Here is a 15,320-nt window from a genome sequence, read left to right as displayed (position 1 = left end):
GTACAAGAGTGGCAGTGGCTTCAGGCTCAGCTGTATTAAGGAGCTCAAATGGGGTCCTCATGGTTTTGCCTCAATTTCATTTTCTGTTTGGGTATATTTTGAAGTCAGTCTCTCTCCACTGACAGATATGATGTCTTTTGGCAACACCATCCTCCTAGGTCCAACAGCCCCAGTAAAAAGACAGTTTATTCTTTTTCAAGATTGTCTGTGAGTTGATAAATGTTGAAGCTGGGTGTTGAGTACAGGGGGTCTATATATTATTCTCACTAGTTTTGCATGTGTTTAAAATTCTTTATTTTGGACATTTTTTAAAGCAGTTTTCCATTTTAGCCCAGCAGAAAAGTCCCAGGAAAGATTTTGATTGGTCCTGCTTGGGTCACATGACTTTTGCTAAACCAGTCACTATGCCTGGGGAGATGGTTTATTCTGAATGGCTAGGACTGGATCATGTACTCATCTTGTAATTGAGTACCCCTCGTAAGACCTCCTGACTTAAGGGGAGAAATTCCCCAAGGGAAAGCAGGGCAGGAGGTAGAAACCAGAAGAAGAAGGATGACAAAGTGTGCTGGGAAAACAAAACTATAGATCTAGCTGTTTCATTGGAACTGTTTGAACTAAAAGGGTTTTCATGGCTAACATACAAAATGCAGTCATCAGCTGGCTCAAGAGATGACAGTATGAGTCACTTTGGCAGTGAAGAATATTACATGCTCTTTTGGTGAGAAACAAATCCCCCAGTCCAAATCTCAAAATCTCTCAATAAGAATTAGATTTCCTATGCCCTCAGTAAATTCCTATCTGACTAGCAGTCTAAGCCCAGCCAGGCAGCTCATTGATCCTGACACACTCCCAATTTCAGGATCAGCCCTTCATGTAGACATGAACCTATTTAAAGAAATTTCAGGACCATATTAAAATTTCTTCCTTTAAGTGGAACTTAAAATCCTTGCCAGGAGCTGATTCACTTTGTTATAAAGCAGAAACTAACACACCACTGTAAAGCAATTATACTCCAATAAAGATGTTTAAAAAAAAAAATCCTTGCCTGCTCACCTCTGCCATCTGTTACTTTGATAGGCCTCCCATAATGAAGCTCAGGCGCCAGCATAAGTGGATACACTGAAGTTTGCCCTTATGATCCACCTGCTGATAAAAGTAAAGGAGCCTTGGGACTTACCTGATAGCACAGTGGTTAAGAATCCGCCTGCCAATGCAGGGGTCATGGGTTCGACCCCTGGTCTGGGAAGATTCCACATGCCGCGGAGCAACTAAGCCCCTGAGCCGCAACTAAGCCCCTGAGCCGCAACTGAGCCTGCGGTCTAGAGCCCTCGTGCCACAACTGCTGAAGCCCGCGTGCCTAGGGCCTGTGCTGCACAACAAGAGAAGCCACCGCAATGAGAAGCCCATGCACTGCAATGAAGAGTAGCCCCCACTCGCCGCAACTAACTAACTAAATAAATTTATTTATTTAAAAAATGAAGGAGGGGGCTTCCCTGGTGGCGCAGTGGTTGAGAATCTGCCTGCCAATGCAGGGGACACGGGTTCGTGCCCCGGTCTGGGAAGAACCCACATGCCGCGGAGTGGCTAGGCCCGTGAGCCATGGCCGCTGAGCCTGCGCGTCCAGAGCCTGTGCTCCACAACGGGAGAGACCACAGCAGTGAGAGGCCCGCGTACCGCAAAAAATAAATAAATAAATAAATAAAATAAAAAATAAAAAAATAAAAAATGAAGGAGCCTTGATCGTGTAGCTCAGGCAAATTGCACCTAATTCCATACCAAGTGCCAGCTTGTGCCATCTGGTCCAAGGCCCAAGAATAGCTGGCATGTTTTGATGGGCTGAAAGCCCACAGCAAAGTACATTTCCATGTGTGTGACACCCTCCTCTTTCCTTGCCTACATCCTAGAGGTTTGTAAGGAAGTATTCCTTTGTAAGGCTATCTTGCTTGTGTTCAAGATATTGCATAAAGCTTAAAAAGAAAAAAGTAATAGCAAAATGTTAGAAAAGACGTAAAATCCAAAGAAGATCAGCTTTTCCTACCTCCAAGATCTATGTTCATTTTTTCCAGTTGCGTAAATAAGTTACTGCATTGTTTATATAATACATCACATTTCCCAGTTCTTCCAACCACAGTACCTGCCAAAGCCAGCCTGGAGGGATCCTCAGCATAGCCTGGTTTAACCCTCAGTATGGGTCTGAGCTAGCCAGGAGACCTTTCAAATGTTTCAGTCGACTACACCTCAAGCTTTTGATAGCATCTCATAAACTCTTTAACTAATTTTCTATTCTAAGCATATAGAATCATAATTGTGATTAAGTAATAATAATGAAAGGCAGGGGCTTCCCTGGTGGTGCAGTGGTTGAGAGTCCGCCTACCGATGCAGGGGACACGGGTTCGTGCCCCGGTCCGGGAAGATCCCACATGCCGTGGAGCGGCTGGGCCCGTGAGCCATGGCTGTTGAGCCTGTGCATCCGGAGCCTGTGCTCCGCAATGGGAGAGGCCGCAACAGTGAGAGGCCTGCGTACCAAAAAAAAATAATAATAATAATAATGAAAGGCAAACAACAAAGATTGAATTTAATTAGTAATGAAACAAATAACCCAGGAGAGTAAGTTTATAAAGTAATATGTTTAATCCTTATTTAAATCCAGACTTTGAGGCAAAATTTAATCATTACCTATTCTCCCTATGACAAGGCAGCTCTAGCTACCAGGAACATTCAAACTCCCTTTAAATAAAATGTATGTTTTCATCTCATTATAAAAACATAATAATTTTTTTTTAATTTTAATCTTTTAGGGAGAAAATAATCACCTATATTCCCACCAATCATCACTGTTAACATTTTGATAAGTACATATCCAACGTTTTTGCTATTTACATCAGTCTTTTATATGGTTACATGGTTTACATAGTTAATTGCCATGCTTACTTTTGTTTTTAAATTAGTATTTAATATTTAATAAGCTTTATAGAGTCCATTATGTAATGAAACTGAATAAAACTAAATAGTTCTCCCAGTTGAAGGATTCAAGGCTGAGTTCTGTTTTGCTCGTTAAAAGTAAATTATAAGACCTGACAGTGACATCTTGCTATGGAAGAAAGATGTCAAATCAAAGGAACAAACATTGTAAAATAAAACTTTAATAAAATGAATTTGGGATATTTTTCTATATTGAATTTAAAATACTTTCCAGTTATAAAGTAATAGCAGTATAATTATATAGTATAATATCCAAATAAATAAAATTATTGAACCATTTCCCAATTGTTGGATATTTTGTGTTGTTAGAAAGCTTTTTACATTGGCAAATAACATGCGATAAAAATATCTGCACAGATTACTGGTTTTCTTCTTCTTGAATTATATTAAGATTTTTCAGAAGTAGCACTTGCTTGGTCAAAGAGTATCATCATTTTTATATTTTACATGCTTCAAAGATTAAATAGTATCCTAAAATAGGTGTGCTTTTCCAGCATGAGATGTGTAATAAGAATGCGGTAGGCTTATCACTGAGTTTCTAAGCCAAAGTCACTAAGTATTCAGCAAGGCTTCCTTACTTTAAAAAAATAAAAAATATTAAAAAAATAAAGATTGAAGGTAAGAATACTTCTTTCCTCGAACCAAGGATAACATTCCAAAACAAGAATTCTACTGTACCAGCCACCTTTTGTGTTATTCTTCTAGTTCTCAAATTATTTCATTCCTTGAAGTCAAGGATTATTATACCAATTGCAAATCATATTAGATATCTGATAGCTGAAAATAGGCTTAAATTTAACACAAGGATTAAATGAATGAGACTTGGACTCTATTTAGTTCTTTACAGAAAACCACCATTTCTTGCCCCAGAATCCCTGTAATCTTAACATCCTTAGATGTTAGTGTGAAATGACAATTGGAATTCTCCATTAATTTCTTTTCTATTTATAATTATTCCCCAGGTTTGCAAGTGACAGTGTAAAGTTGGAATGCACTGAATCCTTCCTGGAGTGAATTAGGAAATTCAAAGGAATCTATGCAAGAACGTTAACCAAGATACAATGTGTACTTCAGTACGATGACAGCCTGTTGTTTTGTTTATTTGTTTCTCTGTTTGTTCTATCACACATGATTTCCTTAACACATGGAAAAGTAAGTAGTTATCCATGACAATGGACAGGAATTTACCTTAACTTTGTTCTCACTCCAGGAAGTGCAAGATACAGCATAGCCCCCAAAGAGTGAGTCAGTTTCTCTAGACCAGTGATTGTCAAACTCTTCTGAATGGGACCCGGAGTAAGGAATAAGATATAGATCACAATCCAGTATATATGTAATCTATTGATGTGTGTGTTTGTGTGTATGTATCTATATGTGTTGCATGTATCATATCAAGAATTATAAAATATTTACCTCACATAAAATGTACTCTTGATATTTTTCTATTTTTAATTTTTAAAAAATATTGGTTACCATCCCATACCAATGCCCACCTCCTACAAATAATGGGATTACCAGGAGTAGTCATATTGGTAATCATATTGAATAAATCAACAATTTGCAACAGTATCTTTTTTGTGTTTGTTTGTTTGTTTGTTTTGTTTTGTTTTGTTTGCGGTACGCGGGCCTCTCACCGTTGTGGCCTCTCCCATTGCGGAGCACAGGCTCCGGACGCGCAGGCTCAGCGGCCATGGCTCACGGGCCCAGCCTCTCTGCGCATGTGGGATCCTCCCGGACCGGGGCATGAACCCGTGTCCCCTGCATCGGCAGGCGGACTCTTAACCACTGCGCCACCAGGGAAGCCCTTTTTTTTTTTTTTTTTTCTTTTTGCGGTATGCGGGCCTCTCACTGTTGTGGCCTCTCCCGTTGCGGAGCACAGGCTCCGGATGCGCAGGCCCAGCGGCCATGGCTCACGGGCCCAGCCGCTCCGCGGCATATGGGATCCTCCCAGATCGGGGCACGAACCCGTATCCCCTGCATCGGCAGGCGGACTCTCAACCACTGCGCCACCAGGGAGGCCCGAAAGCCCTTTTTTGTGTTTTGTCCTTGTTGCCGCTGTTACTGTTTTTTATATGTGTCTGAAGCCACTGAATCATTTGTGTCACTTATGTTGAGACTTTGTTACAAATAAGGTTTTTTATGTGCATGTTTTATTTTGTTTTTGTCAAACCATTGGTCTAAAATAGCAGAAATAAGTTACAGTTACTTCAGTGATAAGTAATACAGGGGAGCTTTCATTGAAAAACACAATAGGAGATCTGTATAATCGTATCATTTTTTTGAGGCCTCATTCAATGCTGGAATTTAAATTAGTGATCAACTTGTTATTTATTAATAGTAGATAGATTGCTCACACCCTCTCAGTCCTTACAAATATAAAATATATTCTTACATTAACTTTAAACATTCTCTACAGACTCATCTGATCAGCACTCAGAACTTAGAAATTTGTAACTAGCTTACACTCAGGGATGACTAGGGGGTTTTTTGGTCACACACACTGAAAAAAAAAAAAAATCTGGGCTCAAATTACAGTTCTTCCTTTTAATAGCTATATGTCTTTGATCAAACCATTGAAAGTCTATACTTCCTCTCTATAAGAAGGGGATATCAACAGTGCTTAGTGTGGGTTTAGTGGAGAGTAAGGATAAAGTTCCCAATCCTTCATATGGCCCCCAAGACACTCCCTGATCTAGTTTATGAGTGCCTCTCTACCCTCATTTCCAGTCACTTGACGCACTGCTGTTCAGCCATTGGGACCTCCTCTCTTCAAACTTACCAGGACCCTTCCTGCTTCACAGCGGGCTCACGTGCTGCTCCCGAGGTACTTAGAGCAAACTTCTGCAACCCTTCCCTCCAATTAGTCTGCTAACTCCTCCTCCTCTCTCAGAAGATGCTGCTTCTCAGAGGATTCCCTCCTCCTTGCCCCACCCTCATAGGTGCTCTCAAAGTTCTACTTTTCCTTCAAAGCGTTAATCACAATTGTAGTTATGCTGCTGCTTACAGAATCACTCATTTAGTGGCTGTCTCTCCAGCTAGACTGCAAGCTGCTTGAAGGCAGGACCTACCTCTGTGACTTAATTACAAACACACCCCTGCTAACTAGCACAGTGTCTGGCACATAATGAACACAATAAATGTTGGGTACTTGTTATAAATTACTACTATGTCAGGAATGAGTTCACATGCAAGCAACATGTTACTTGACTAATAGTAGCTTATTGGGGTTTATTATTTTTACATAACCAAGAATTATGGGTTAGAGTTAGAGTTAGGGTTAGGGTTAGAGTTGTCAGATTTAGGGGGGAAAAAAACAAAAAGAAAATGAGAGGGCATACAGTTAAATTTGAATTTCAGATAAACTATAAATAACTTTTTAGGGTAAGTCCCCAATATTACATAGTGAAGACCTGTTTTTCTGATATTTAGCAACTTGAAAGTGTTATGGAAAAGCCAGGGTCTTTCATCCTTGGCTGTGGAGCTACCCCAGGAGGTCACAGGAAGGCAGCAGAAACTCCCAGCACAGGGTCAATTCTAAAGGCAGGAAGTTGGGTAGAGGACGCACAGCCAGCCGCAGGCCTTCCAGAGTCACCCAGCAGTGACGCCAACAGCCAGAACTGCCTCCATGGCCACTTCTAACTGAAAGAGAGGCTGGGAAGAGGCGTTCTGAGAGGTTTGAGCTCATCGTGTTTCATTGTCTGGGGGTGTTGCCACGGGGAAGAAAAAGCTTTTACTAAGGAAGGAGGAGAAAATAGGTAAGCAACAGCAAGTATTACCACAAACTTTTTTCTGCTTTTTTCTGGCTCTGATTTTTGCAAGCTTAGATAGATGTAATTTGTGTTATCAAAACAAGAGGATTGGGCTTCCCTGGTGGTGCAGTGGTTGAGAGTCCGCCTGCCGATGCAGGGGATGCTGGTTCGTGCCCTGGTCCGGGAAGATCCCACATGCTGCGGAACGGCTGGGCCCGTGAGCCATGGCCGCTGAGCCTGCGCGTCCGGAGCCTGTGCTCCACAACGGGAGAGGCCACAACAGTGAGAGGCCGCGTATGGCAAAAAAAAAAAAAAACGAAAAAAAAACCCAAGAGGATTATTATTATTATTTTTAGTGTAAAAGTCTAGATATGACTTTTCAAACTTTATTTTTTCCAAGAATTTCTGAAATACCATCCCCCACAGAGGGCAATTGTTGATTGAGAAGCATCATACTTGATGGTCATTTCCCCCATTTTAGCATGTGAAAACAGGTCAGAGAAAGACTCTTTATCTTGAGAAAAAAAAAAAACTTTAACAAACATTAAAAATGTAAACGTTCAAATCATTTTGGGAAGAAGTAAACATTTTTGCTTACTACTATGAGTGAGAAATAAATCAGGAATTTGAAATAAAGAATACTAGTGCTTCATTTCCAGTGTGTGCTTTCACATTTAGTTACTCTTATCAAAGCAGTTAATGGGATAGATATCTGTTTAGAAAGACACATGCTCTTTATTTATTGAAAAGGAGCAAATCTGCTGAAGACTTCACTTTCTATGTATAAATAACCTCAATCCCTTTAGGATGAATTTGCTGTAGGAAGGTTTCATTGTGCTTAATGTTAAGCCCAGAGGAGGGAATTTAGAAGAGGGCCTCATGCACGGACTGTTACAGTAAAGGGTGAGGTTCAAGCCCACCAAGTTACCTTTTAAGGTTACGCTTGTGGTAGTGCATAGAATCATAAAATGTTGGAGCAGTATCAGCTTGTCTAATGCTCTATATTTATGTGTAGAAATTAGAGCCAGAGTTGGTGACCTGCCCAACCCCATGCAGCTAGTTATTGGCAGGACCAGGGCCAGGACATAATCCCTACACCACACAAACATGCACACATATATTTTTCATTTTAAAGCAAAAAGCGGCAGAAAAATATCTTGCTAGCATACATCTCACCATCTTTCCTTCGAAGGGAGCAAATTGTAAAGGCAAAGGCTGTGTCAGGAAAATGAACCTTTCTGTTTTGGGCTATTGGAGCTTTGTCAAGGAGGCAAGCCAACTCATGAGGTTATCTGAGGGGCAAGGAGCAGTGGTGAGCTAATGTGAGCTCCATGCCACTGTCTGCTATGCTGACCTTAGGTTTGTGGCTCTAGCTGTTCTTCCAGTAACTGCAGGCATGGTGGAGACCTAGGGAAAAGCAAGGGTATGGAAAATGTAGAATGAGCATTACTCTCCACTTCTGTGTACACACAGAAACAGATGAAAATTGCAATAGCAGCTTTGGGGCCCACATCAAGGCAGCATGACCTGCAGATAAGAGAACATCAAAAACAGAGTTTCTTACCAAAGTGAGCATAGCTGATGCATTCATGTCCACGAGTCCAGAAACACATCATCAATGTAAAAGTAGAGATTAAAATATTATTTTCCGTGCTAGCTTCCAGATCCCAGAGAAGTTAGGTTGTCTTCTTCAAGATTAAAAATTGAGACTAAGGATGTCCCTGGTGGTGCAGTGGTTAAGAATCTGCCTGCCAGTGCAGGGGACACGGGTTCAACCCCTGGTCCAGGAAGATCCCACATGCTGCGGAGCAACTAAGCCCATGTGCCACAACTACTGAAGCCCACGTGCCTAGAGCCCATGCTCCACAGCAAAGAGAAGCCACTGCAATGAGAAGCCTGTGCACCGCAACAAGAAGTAGCCCCCGCTTGCTGCAACTAGAGAAAGCCCGCACAGCAACGAAGACCCAAAGCAGCCTAAATAAATAAATAAATAAATAAATAGAGACTAAAACTTGTACAAATAAATCCTTATTGACTCTCCTTTCTGTGTCTGCACAGCAAGTTCCTAGAACTTACTGTTATAACAGTGGTTCTCAAATCTTAGCATGCACCAGAATCCTTTGCAGGGTTTATTAAAACAGAGATTGCTGGTCCCCAACCCCAGAGTTTCTGGTTCAGTTAGTTTGGGGTAGGGTGCTAGAATCTGCATTTCTAACAAGTTCCCAGGTGATGTCGATATTGCCTACTCAGGGCCCAGGAGGAATTACTGCTCTATAGTGGGCAAATAAGCACCTTGCAGGCCCAGGAGGACCCAAACTGGCTGTTATTCAGACACTACCAGACTGAAATTATCAATATTGTCAGCTCCTAAAAATATTACAGAATAACTCTTGCATCAGTTATTGATTTTATTCACTCTTAGCTCCAAATTCTCCCTTTTTGCTTTTTCTGTGAAAATGAATCTGGGCCTTCTAGTTTTCCTTTGCCAAGTGGAACAATGTTAAGCATTGTCAATAGAGGGCACTGGAGAGCCGTTGCAGGAAAAGGATTTTGCTTTTAGGTTCCTGTGGGTTGGCAATGCAGCAGAGTGTCTCTGGTGAGACATCTACTGGGGAACAGCTTTTCCATGGCACCCTAGAGGGTGGATTTCCCCAAAATTCCAGGGGATAGATTTCCAGCAAGTTTTGCCAGCATTTCACCACAGCTGCTTCCCTGACACTCAGTGAGCCATGGCAGTGCCTTCTCCAACAAGATCTGGCTGTCATTAATAAGGGGGGAAGGGGTGGGGGGGGGAATAAAACCTCTTCCTTTGGACTCAGACTGATAGATACAACCACTGGATATACTATTCAACTGATTTATACAAGACAAATTTGGGCAATTGCGTGGCTGCTTTTTTTTCTTTTTTTACCTTTGTAATGTATGGCATAAGGAATACAGTCAATAATATTGTAATAAATTTGTATGGTAACAGATGGTAACTAGGTTTATTGTGGTTACCATTTTGTAATGTATATAAATATTAAATCACTATGTTGTACACCTGAATCTAATATACTATTGTACGTCAATTATGCTTCAATTTTTAAAATGTCAAAAAAACCCCCAAAATCACACATACACATTTTGGCCAATAAAAAGGGCCACGGTCTGCAATTCTATGATCTTTACCTTACTATCCTTTCTATAGCAGACTTTAAATGGATTTCCTAAGGATATCTTGGATATTCTCAATTTGACAATAAGTTTTTCATGCAGGAGGAGGGGCTTAGTTTTTTGAATGAGGCTTTCAGGAAATTTTTTAAACATGACTTGTCTTTTTTAATAGATCTATCATCTGTTAGTCTGAAGGTTATATTGGAGGACTTCCTTAAAACTTCAAAGTGACCATGATGAAAAAATCCAACAGGAAAAAAATTTCCAACAATGACGATGCTTCTGTAAAAGTATGGTATTTATTTTACTGTATGGGCATTTGGACTTCTATCTAGTGGCCTATAAATTTATAGAAATAACTAACCTTTACTGAACACCTACCATGTTTCAGGTATGGTGTCAAGTATTGTCAAGAAAACTTTCCAAAACCGGGAAATAGGCAAAAGGGCTACTGCATGTCCTTTCAGAGTTATCTAAGCATTTTCTAGCCAACCCACCTTAGCCAGTTCTCTGGGAGTGTGTATCTTTGTTTGACTCGCTATTTTCTCTTGATTAGGATATTTTAAATTTCATAAGAGTAGATGTTAACTTGTAGAAATTGATACACAGGGTTTCTCAACCTCAGCACTATGGGGATTGGGGGCTGGAAAATTCTTTTTTGCGGGGGGAGGGATGTCCTGTACGTTGAAGGATGTTTAGGACCATGCCTGTTCTCTACCCGCTAGATGCCAGCAGCACTCACACACACTCTCACCCCCCAGCTATAACAACCAAAAATGTCTTCAGCCATTGCCAAATGTCCCCTGGAAAGAGAAATTACCCCCACTTGGGAACAACTGATTGTCATGAAAATGAAATTTGTTCACTAGAGATGCAAATTATTTATCTGGTAACGAAGACAACCCCAGAAGTTACAGTTTTATTGCCCTGTACATTAAACAGTCTTGTATCTAAATTAGCCAGCTTTTTCAAGCCTTTTTCTTTAGCCACTGTAAATACTTTGCTCTCTCCAGTTTTCTTTAAACCATCTTGTCAGTTCTCTCATTAACATGTGAAATGAATCTTTGACGCATGCTCACTTTATATTTGTATGAGAGTCATGTTTTTAACTTTTTGGGAAGTATGTTTTGACAGTACCTTACATACATTACTTTAATTCTCATGACAACTGTATAAATCTGAGGCTTTGAAAGATAAAGTAACTACCCAGAGTCACACTGCTAACATTTGTTGGAACCAGGTTTGGAACCCAAGACTTTATGACCCCAAATAGTGAATCACCGAGCTACTCTGTATTATGAGGCTAGTCCTGAAACTCTGGGACTCGGCTTGCTGTTGTCATTGTGCTTAGCTTGCAACTATACCTTTGCAGTTCTTGGCCACCCCATTTATACACTATGAAAGGCCTTCATAGTTAAAAATCCAAAAACCAATCAGAGTAGCCTTCTAACTTTGGACCATTCTGTGCTCACTTTATTATAATATCACAGATGTCAACAAAATAGGAGGCTGACAGAGACCTGGAATCTGTAGCAACTCAACTCAAGACTCCATGTTCAACACACTTCTTGAGCTTATCTTTGTGAGTGAGTTGCTATGCACCTTCTCCCTCTCTACCCACCCCCCTTTCTCCCCCAAGCCTGTAAAAGACCCAGCAGGAGACTCTGCTGGAACTTGCTTCCCCTGGTAATCACTTTTTGTCCCTTTCCCTGTTTTAAAAGTGGGGGATGTGGTAGAATAAGGCAGAAAGGCATCAGGGATTCATGACATCAACACTTAAAGCTACTTTGTTTAGGTCTATGCTGATCTTCATGTCTTCTCTGTCTAGTCCAATAATACTAATTACAGTAGGCAGCATATAAATGTTTATTTGACCCACTGGTTAAACAATCAGTTGCCTGAGTCTTCAAATTTTTAGGAGGTAACCTAGCTTCATGAAAAATACATGCAATGATAAAAATAGGTATCAGCTGTAGAGTGCTTACCATATACCTGGCATCATTCTAAACTCCCTAATATTATCTCATTTAATACTCATTAAATCCTACTAGAAGATAGTATTATTTTTCAGATGAAGGAACTGAGGCACAAAGAGGTAAAATAACTTGCTCAAGGCCGTACAAGTAGTGGCAGAGCCAAATCCAAATTTGATTTCCAATTTCATGCTCTTAATTATTATACTCTGCCATACTAACAGGAATGCTTGAGTACCCGACTGGTAGGACTGGAATGAGGGGGTTAAGGGATAAGACTTCATTGAAGATATGACTGGCTTAGTATCCTGTAAGCCAGGATATACAGGATATGTAAGAGGAGAGAACCTCCAGATCTCTGTTTTGACGTGGTCCTTACTGAAGCAAAGGTTGTACAGAGCTCGGAAAAGGTGCTATGATTACCCTGACAATATTGGATGGAGGACATATTGCCTAGCTAGCCTACAGCTGCTAAAAATAGCAGATTTATTTGGTGGGAGACTTGACATCTATTTTGGATTATCTCATGTAATACTATTGCACATTGCTTTTAGTAAGCCACAAACAACATGGAGGTGTAATTGCATATTTATAAGTTAGAAGAACAGTTAGAACTTTGAGGCCGTTAGTAATAGAGATGATGTTTACCTCTTGAAAATCATTTCTTTCACTCAAACACATGTAGGAACACAAAGTACATCTTATCTTTCATGCCACCTATCCTTCCACACCCATGAAAGTTAGGCCAACCTTAAGAAATATTACCCAACTTGACAACAAAGGAAAATGAGATGCCAAGATGTTATTTGTGGCCACTCAAGTTGTCTGCTTTGGAGACAGATTTTTAATAAAAATCAAACAAAGGTAGACATTCCTAGAGAATTGGATTTTTTCAGTATAAACTGCAAACTAGGTATCTTTTCTTGTTCAATATATTTTCTCTCTGCCTTTCTTTTTTCATTCCAATAGGCTTGTAATGAAGTGGTCACCAAAATAACAAGGCAGAACAAAACCAAAAAAACACCATTCTTAGGGTACTATAAGTCTGGGCCTGCAATTTTTTTTTGAATTTTATTTTATTTATTTTTTTATACAGCAGGTTCTTATTAGTTATCCATTTTATACATATTAGTGTATATATGTCAATCCCAATCTCCCAATTCATCCCACCACCACCCCCCTGCACCGGCCTGCAATTATTGAGTCCTCTGTCTTTTGGGGAGTCCCATGCTACCATAAGATGAAGGTTAAGTCAAGGATGTAGCATGTGGAGAAAGTAGCAGCAGTGGTTGTTATGCTGGAAAGGGAAGCAGCCAAGTGGAAAGCATGTAGGACTGTGAGAAGGAAAATCTGTGTTCTCCTTCTGGCTCCAATGCTCAGCTATGGGCATGTCATTTAACTTCTCTGGGCCCAAGGAAGCTAAGCCTCCCTCAAAATTGAAATTACTAATATTGACCTCATGGCATTTGGTTAAAAAGTTTATGAATATGAAGTATCTAGTCAAATGCCTGGCATCTGGTGGGTGTTCACTATTATTAGCTCTGTCTTTCAGTCCCAATCTTCCTGACGCCAGCCTACAAACCTAACATTGTTCTTAAGATCAAATAAGATGTTATGAAATCATCCGAGAAACTCTAAAGGGATCTGCAAATGTTAAAGGCTTATTAAGACAGATCTAAGTCTATTTCCACAGTTAGAGGTGAGTCATAACCCTTGAGGTTTTTAAAATTATTATACTTTCCCCTTCAAGCCTTCCCTTGATACTCATTTTAATCATTTTCACCCTATAAACAATGAATGGGTGTGTTGGAACATATAGTATGTTTGCTCTAGGATGGTCCTCAGCCTTTGCGGCAATAGACATCCCACCTGTGATGATCCCCCTCCTCCTACTCAAAGACACCTTCATCCGAGCCATAAAATCGTATCAAGCTGCTTCAGCCTTGTTCTCTCGGATTGCTTGATCTGGGGAAAACCAGGCAATAAATTGTGAGAAGACTCAAGCAGCCCTGTGCAAAAAACCTGTGTGGCAAAATGGTTTGCCAGCCATGTAACGGAGCCACCTTGGAAGTGGGTCCTCCAACCCCAGTCAAGCCTTTGGATGACTGAAGCCCAATTGACACCTTGATTTCAACTTTGTGGAAGACCCTGAGGCAGAACCCCCAGCTAGGCCACCCCCCAAATCCTGATCAACAGAAGCTGTACAAGGTGTGTTTTAAGCTGCTAAGGTTTGAGTTGGTTAATTTGTTATGCAGCATTAGATAATAATTCACAACTCACTCCAAATTGTGGCTGAGGCTGATTTGAGTTGATTTTTTGCTGCTTTCAGTCAAAGAAATTCTGAATAATATGGCTTCTGTACCAGAATCATTTGGGATGGGTCTTGGGCATCTGTAGTTTTTTAAAGCTCTGCAGATAAACCTTATGTGCAGCCCAGTTAAAAACCTCTGTTTTATTGGGAAGTATGAATGTTTAACATGTAATTATAATCCATTGGCTTCAAATCAGCTAAACTCCCTTCTTCCCTCCATGATACACTGTGAGGTCAGCTTTTAGGTCAGTGGAAGCTCAGGTAGGTTTCTCCAACACTAGGAAAATCCAAGGTTTCTTCCTCTCTTCTATCTCTAACATAGAAATGAGCAAGAAAGGTTAAACTTCACTGCTTTCATCTTGAATTTCCATCTTGGCTTCACTGTTCCATGTTAAGACCAGAGCTAGTTTATTTGAAATACTTCTGGCCATGAGACAATTTGCAGTGGCTTCCATCACATTCTGTTGTCTCCCTTGCCCCTGACTCAGACATACTAACTCTTTCATGCACTATTCCACAAATATTTGTCAAGTATGTATGAAAAGTCCCTTTTACCCAGTGAAAATGAGGGCTGTGATGAGATGCTGACTTCTCTCTCACTCATAGATACAGAGCAAAGACGCTGAATTTCCAAACCTGAAACTTGAAAACAGGAGTAAATAAATGGCCGAAGATCTCTTTCTTCCCCTCTTTCTGTATCTTTTTGTCACAAACATGCAAACAACCTCTTATTACAGCCACACACCAGCATATTATTTTTTTTGTAAATCTTATTAGGGGATCTGAATTACAAAGATCTTGGCCACCAATTGATAATGGAGTCAACCATCTACCTGATATCCTAATATCCTAGTAATTATCCTCAGTTCCTCTCTCACCTCATTTCACTCATGGAAACAACTCCCCAGATCCTATTCATTTTACTTTGGGAATCTCATATTCAGACTTTCACCCCCATCCCTACAGCCGCAGCCTTTGTTCAGACTACCTTCATGCCCTGCCTAGTCTATTACAACCGCCCCTTAATTGGTATCTTGACAACAACCTTCCTTCACTCCTGTTTACTCTGCACCTCACTGTCAGAGTTATCTTTCAAAGCTGTAGATTGTATCAGGCCACTCCCTTGATTAAAAACATGCCACTTACATC

The 15,320-nt window shown here is 40.5% G+C and overlaps 1 protein-coding gene across 1 annotated transcript in view; it reads left to right on the top strand.

Annotated features, from left to right (window-relative positions):
- NMRK1 (nicotinamide riboside kinase 1) overlaps positions 1-4,547 on the top strand; it is a 34,522-nt gene extending 29,975 nt beyond the window's left edge. Inside the window, exon 9 of the mRNA XM_060101111.1 lies at positions 3,945-4,547. Within this exon, the coding sequence (XP_059957094.1) occupies positions 3,945-3,964 (20 nt within the window). The 3' untranslated portion in view covers positions 3,965-4,547. The remainder of the gene's footprint in view (positions 1-3,944) is intronic.
- Positions 4,548-15,320: the final 10,773 nt, after the last annotated feature.

Source organism: Mesoplodon densirostris, chromosome 6 (assembly GCF_025265405.1).
Source record: "Mesoplodon densirostris isolate mMesDen1 chromosome 6, mMesDen1 primary haplotype, whole genome shotgun sequence".
Taxonomy (NCBI): domain Eukaryota; kingdom Metazoa; phylum Chordata; class Mammalia; order Artiodactyla; family Ziphiidae; genus Mesoplodon; species Mesoplodon densirostris.
Note: the sequence above shows the minus strand (reverse complement) of the source record. Positions and strands in the feature narration are given on the sequence as shown.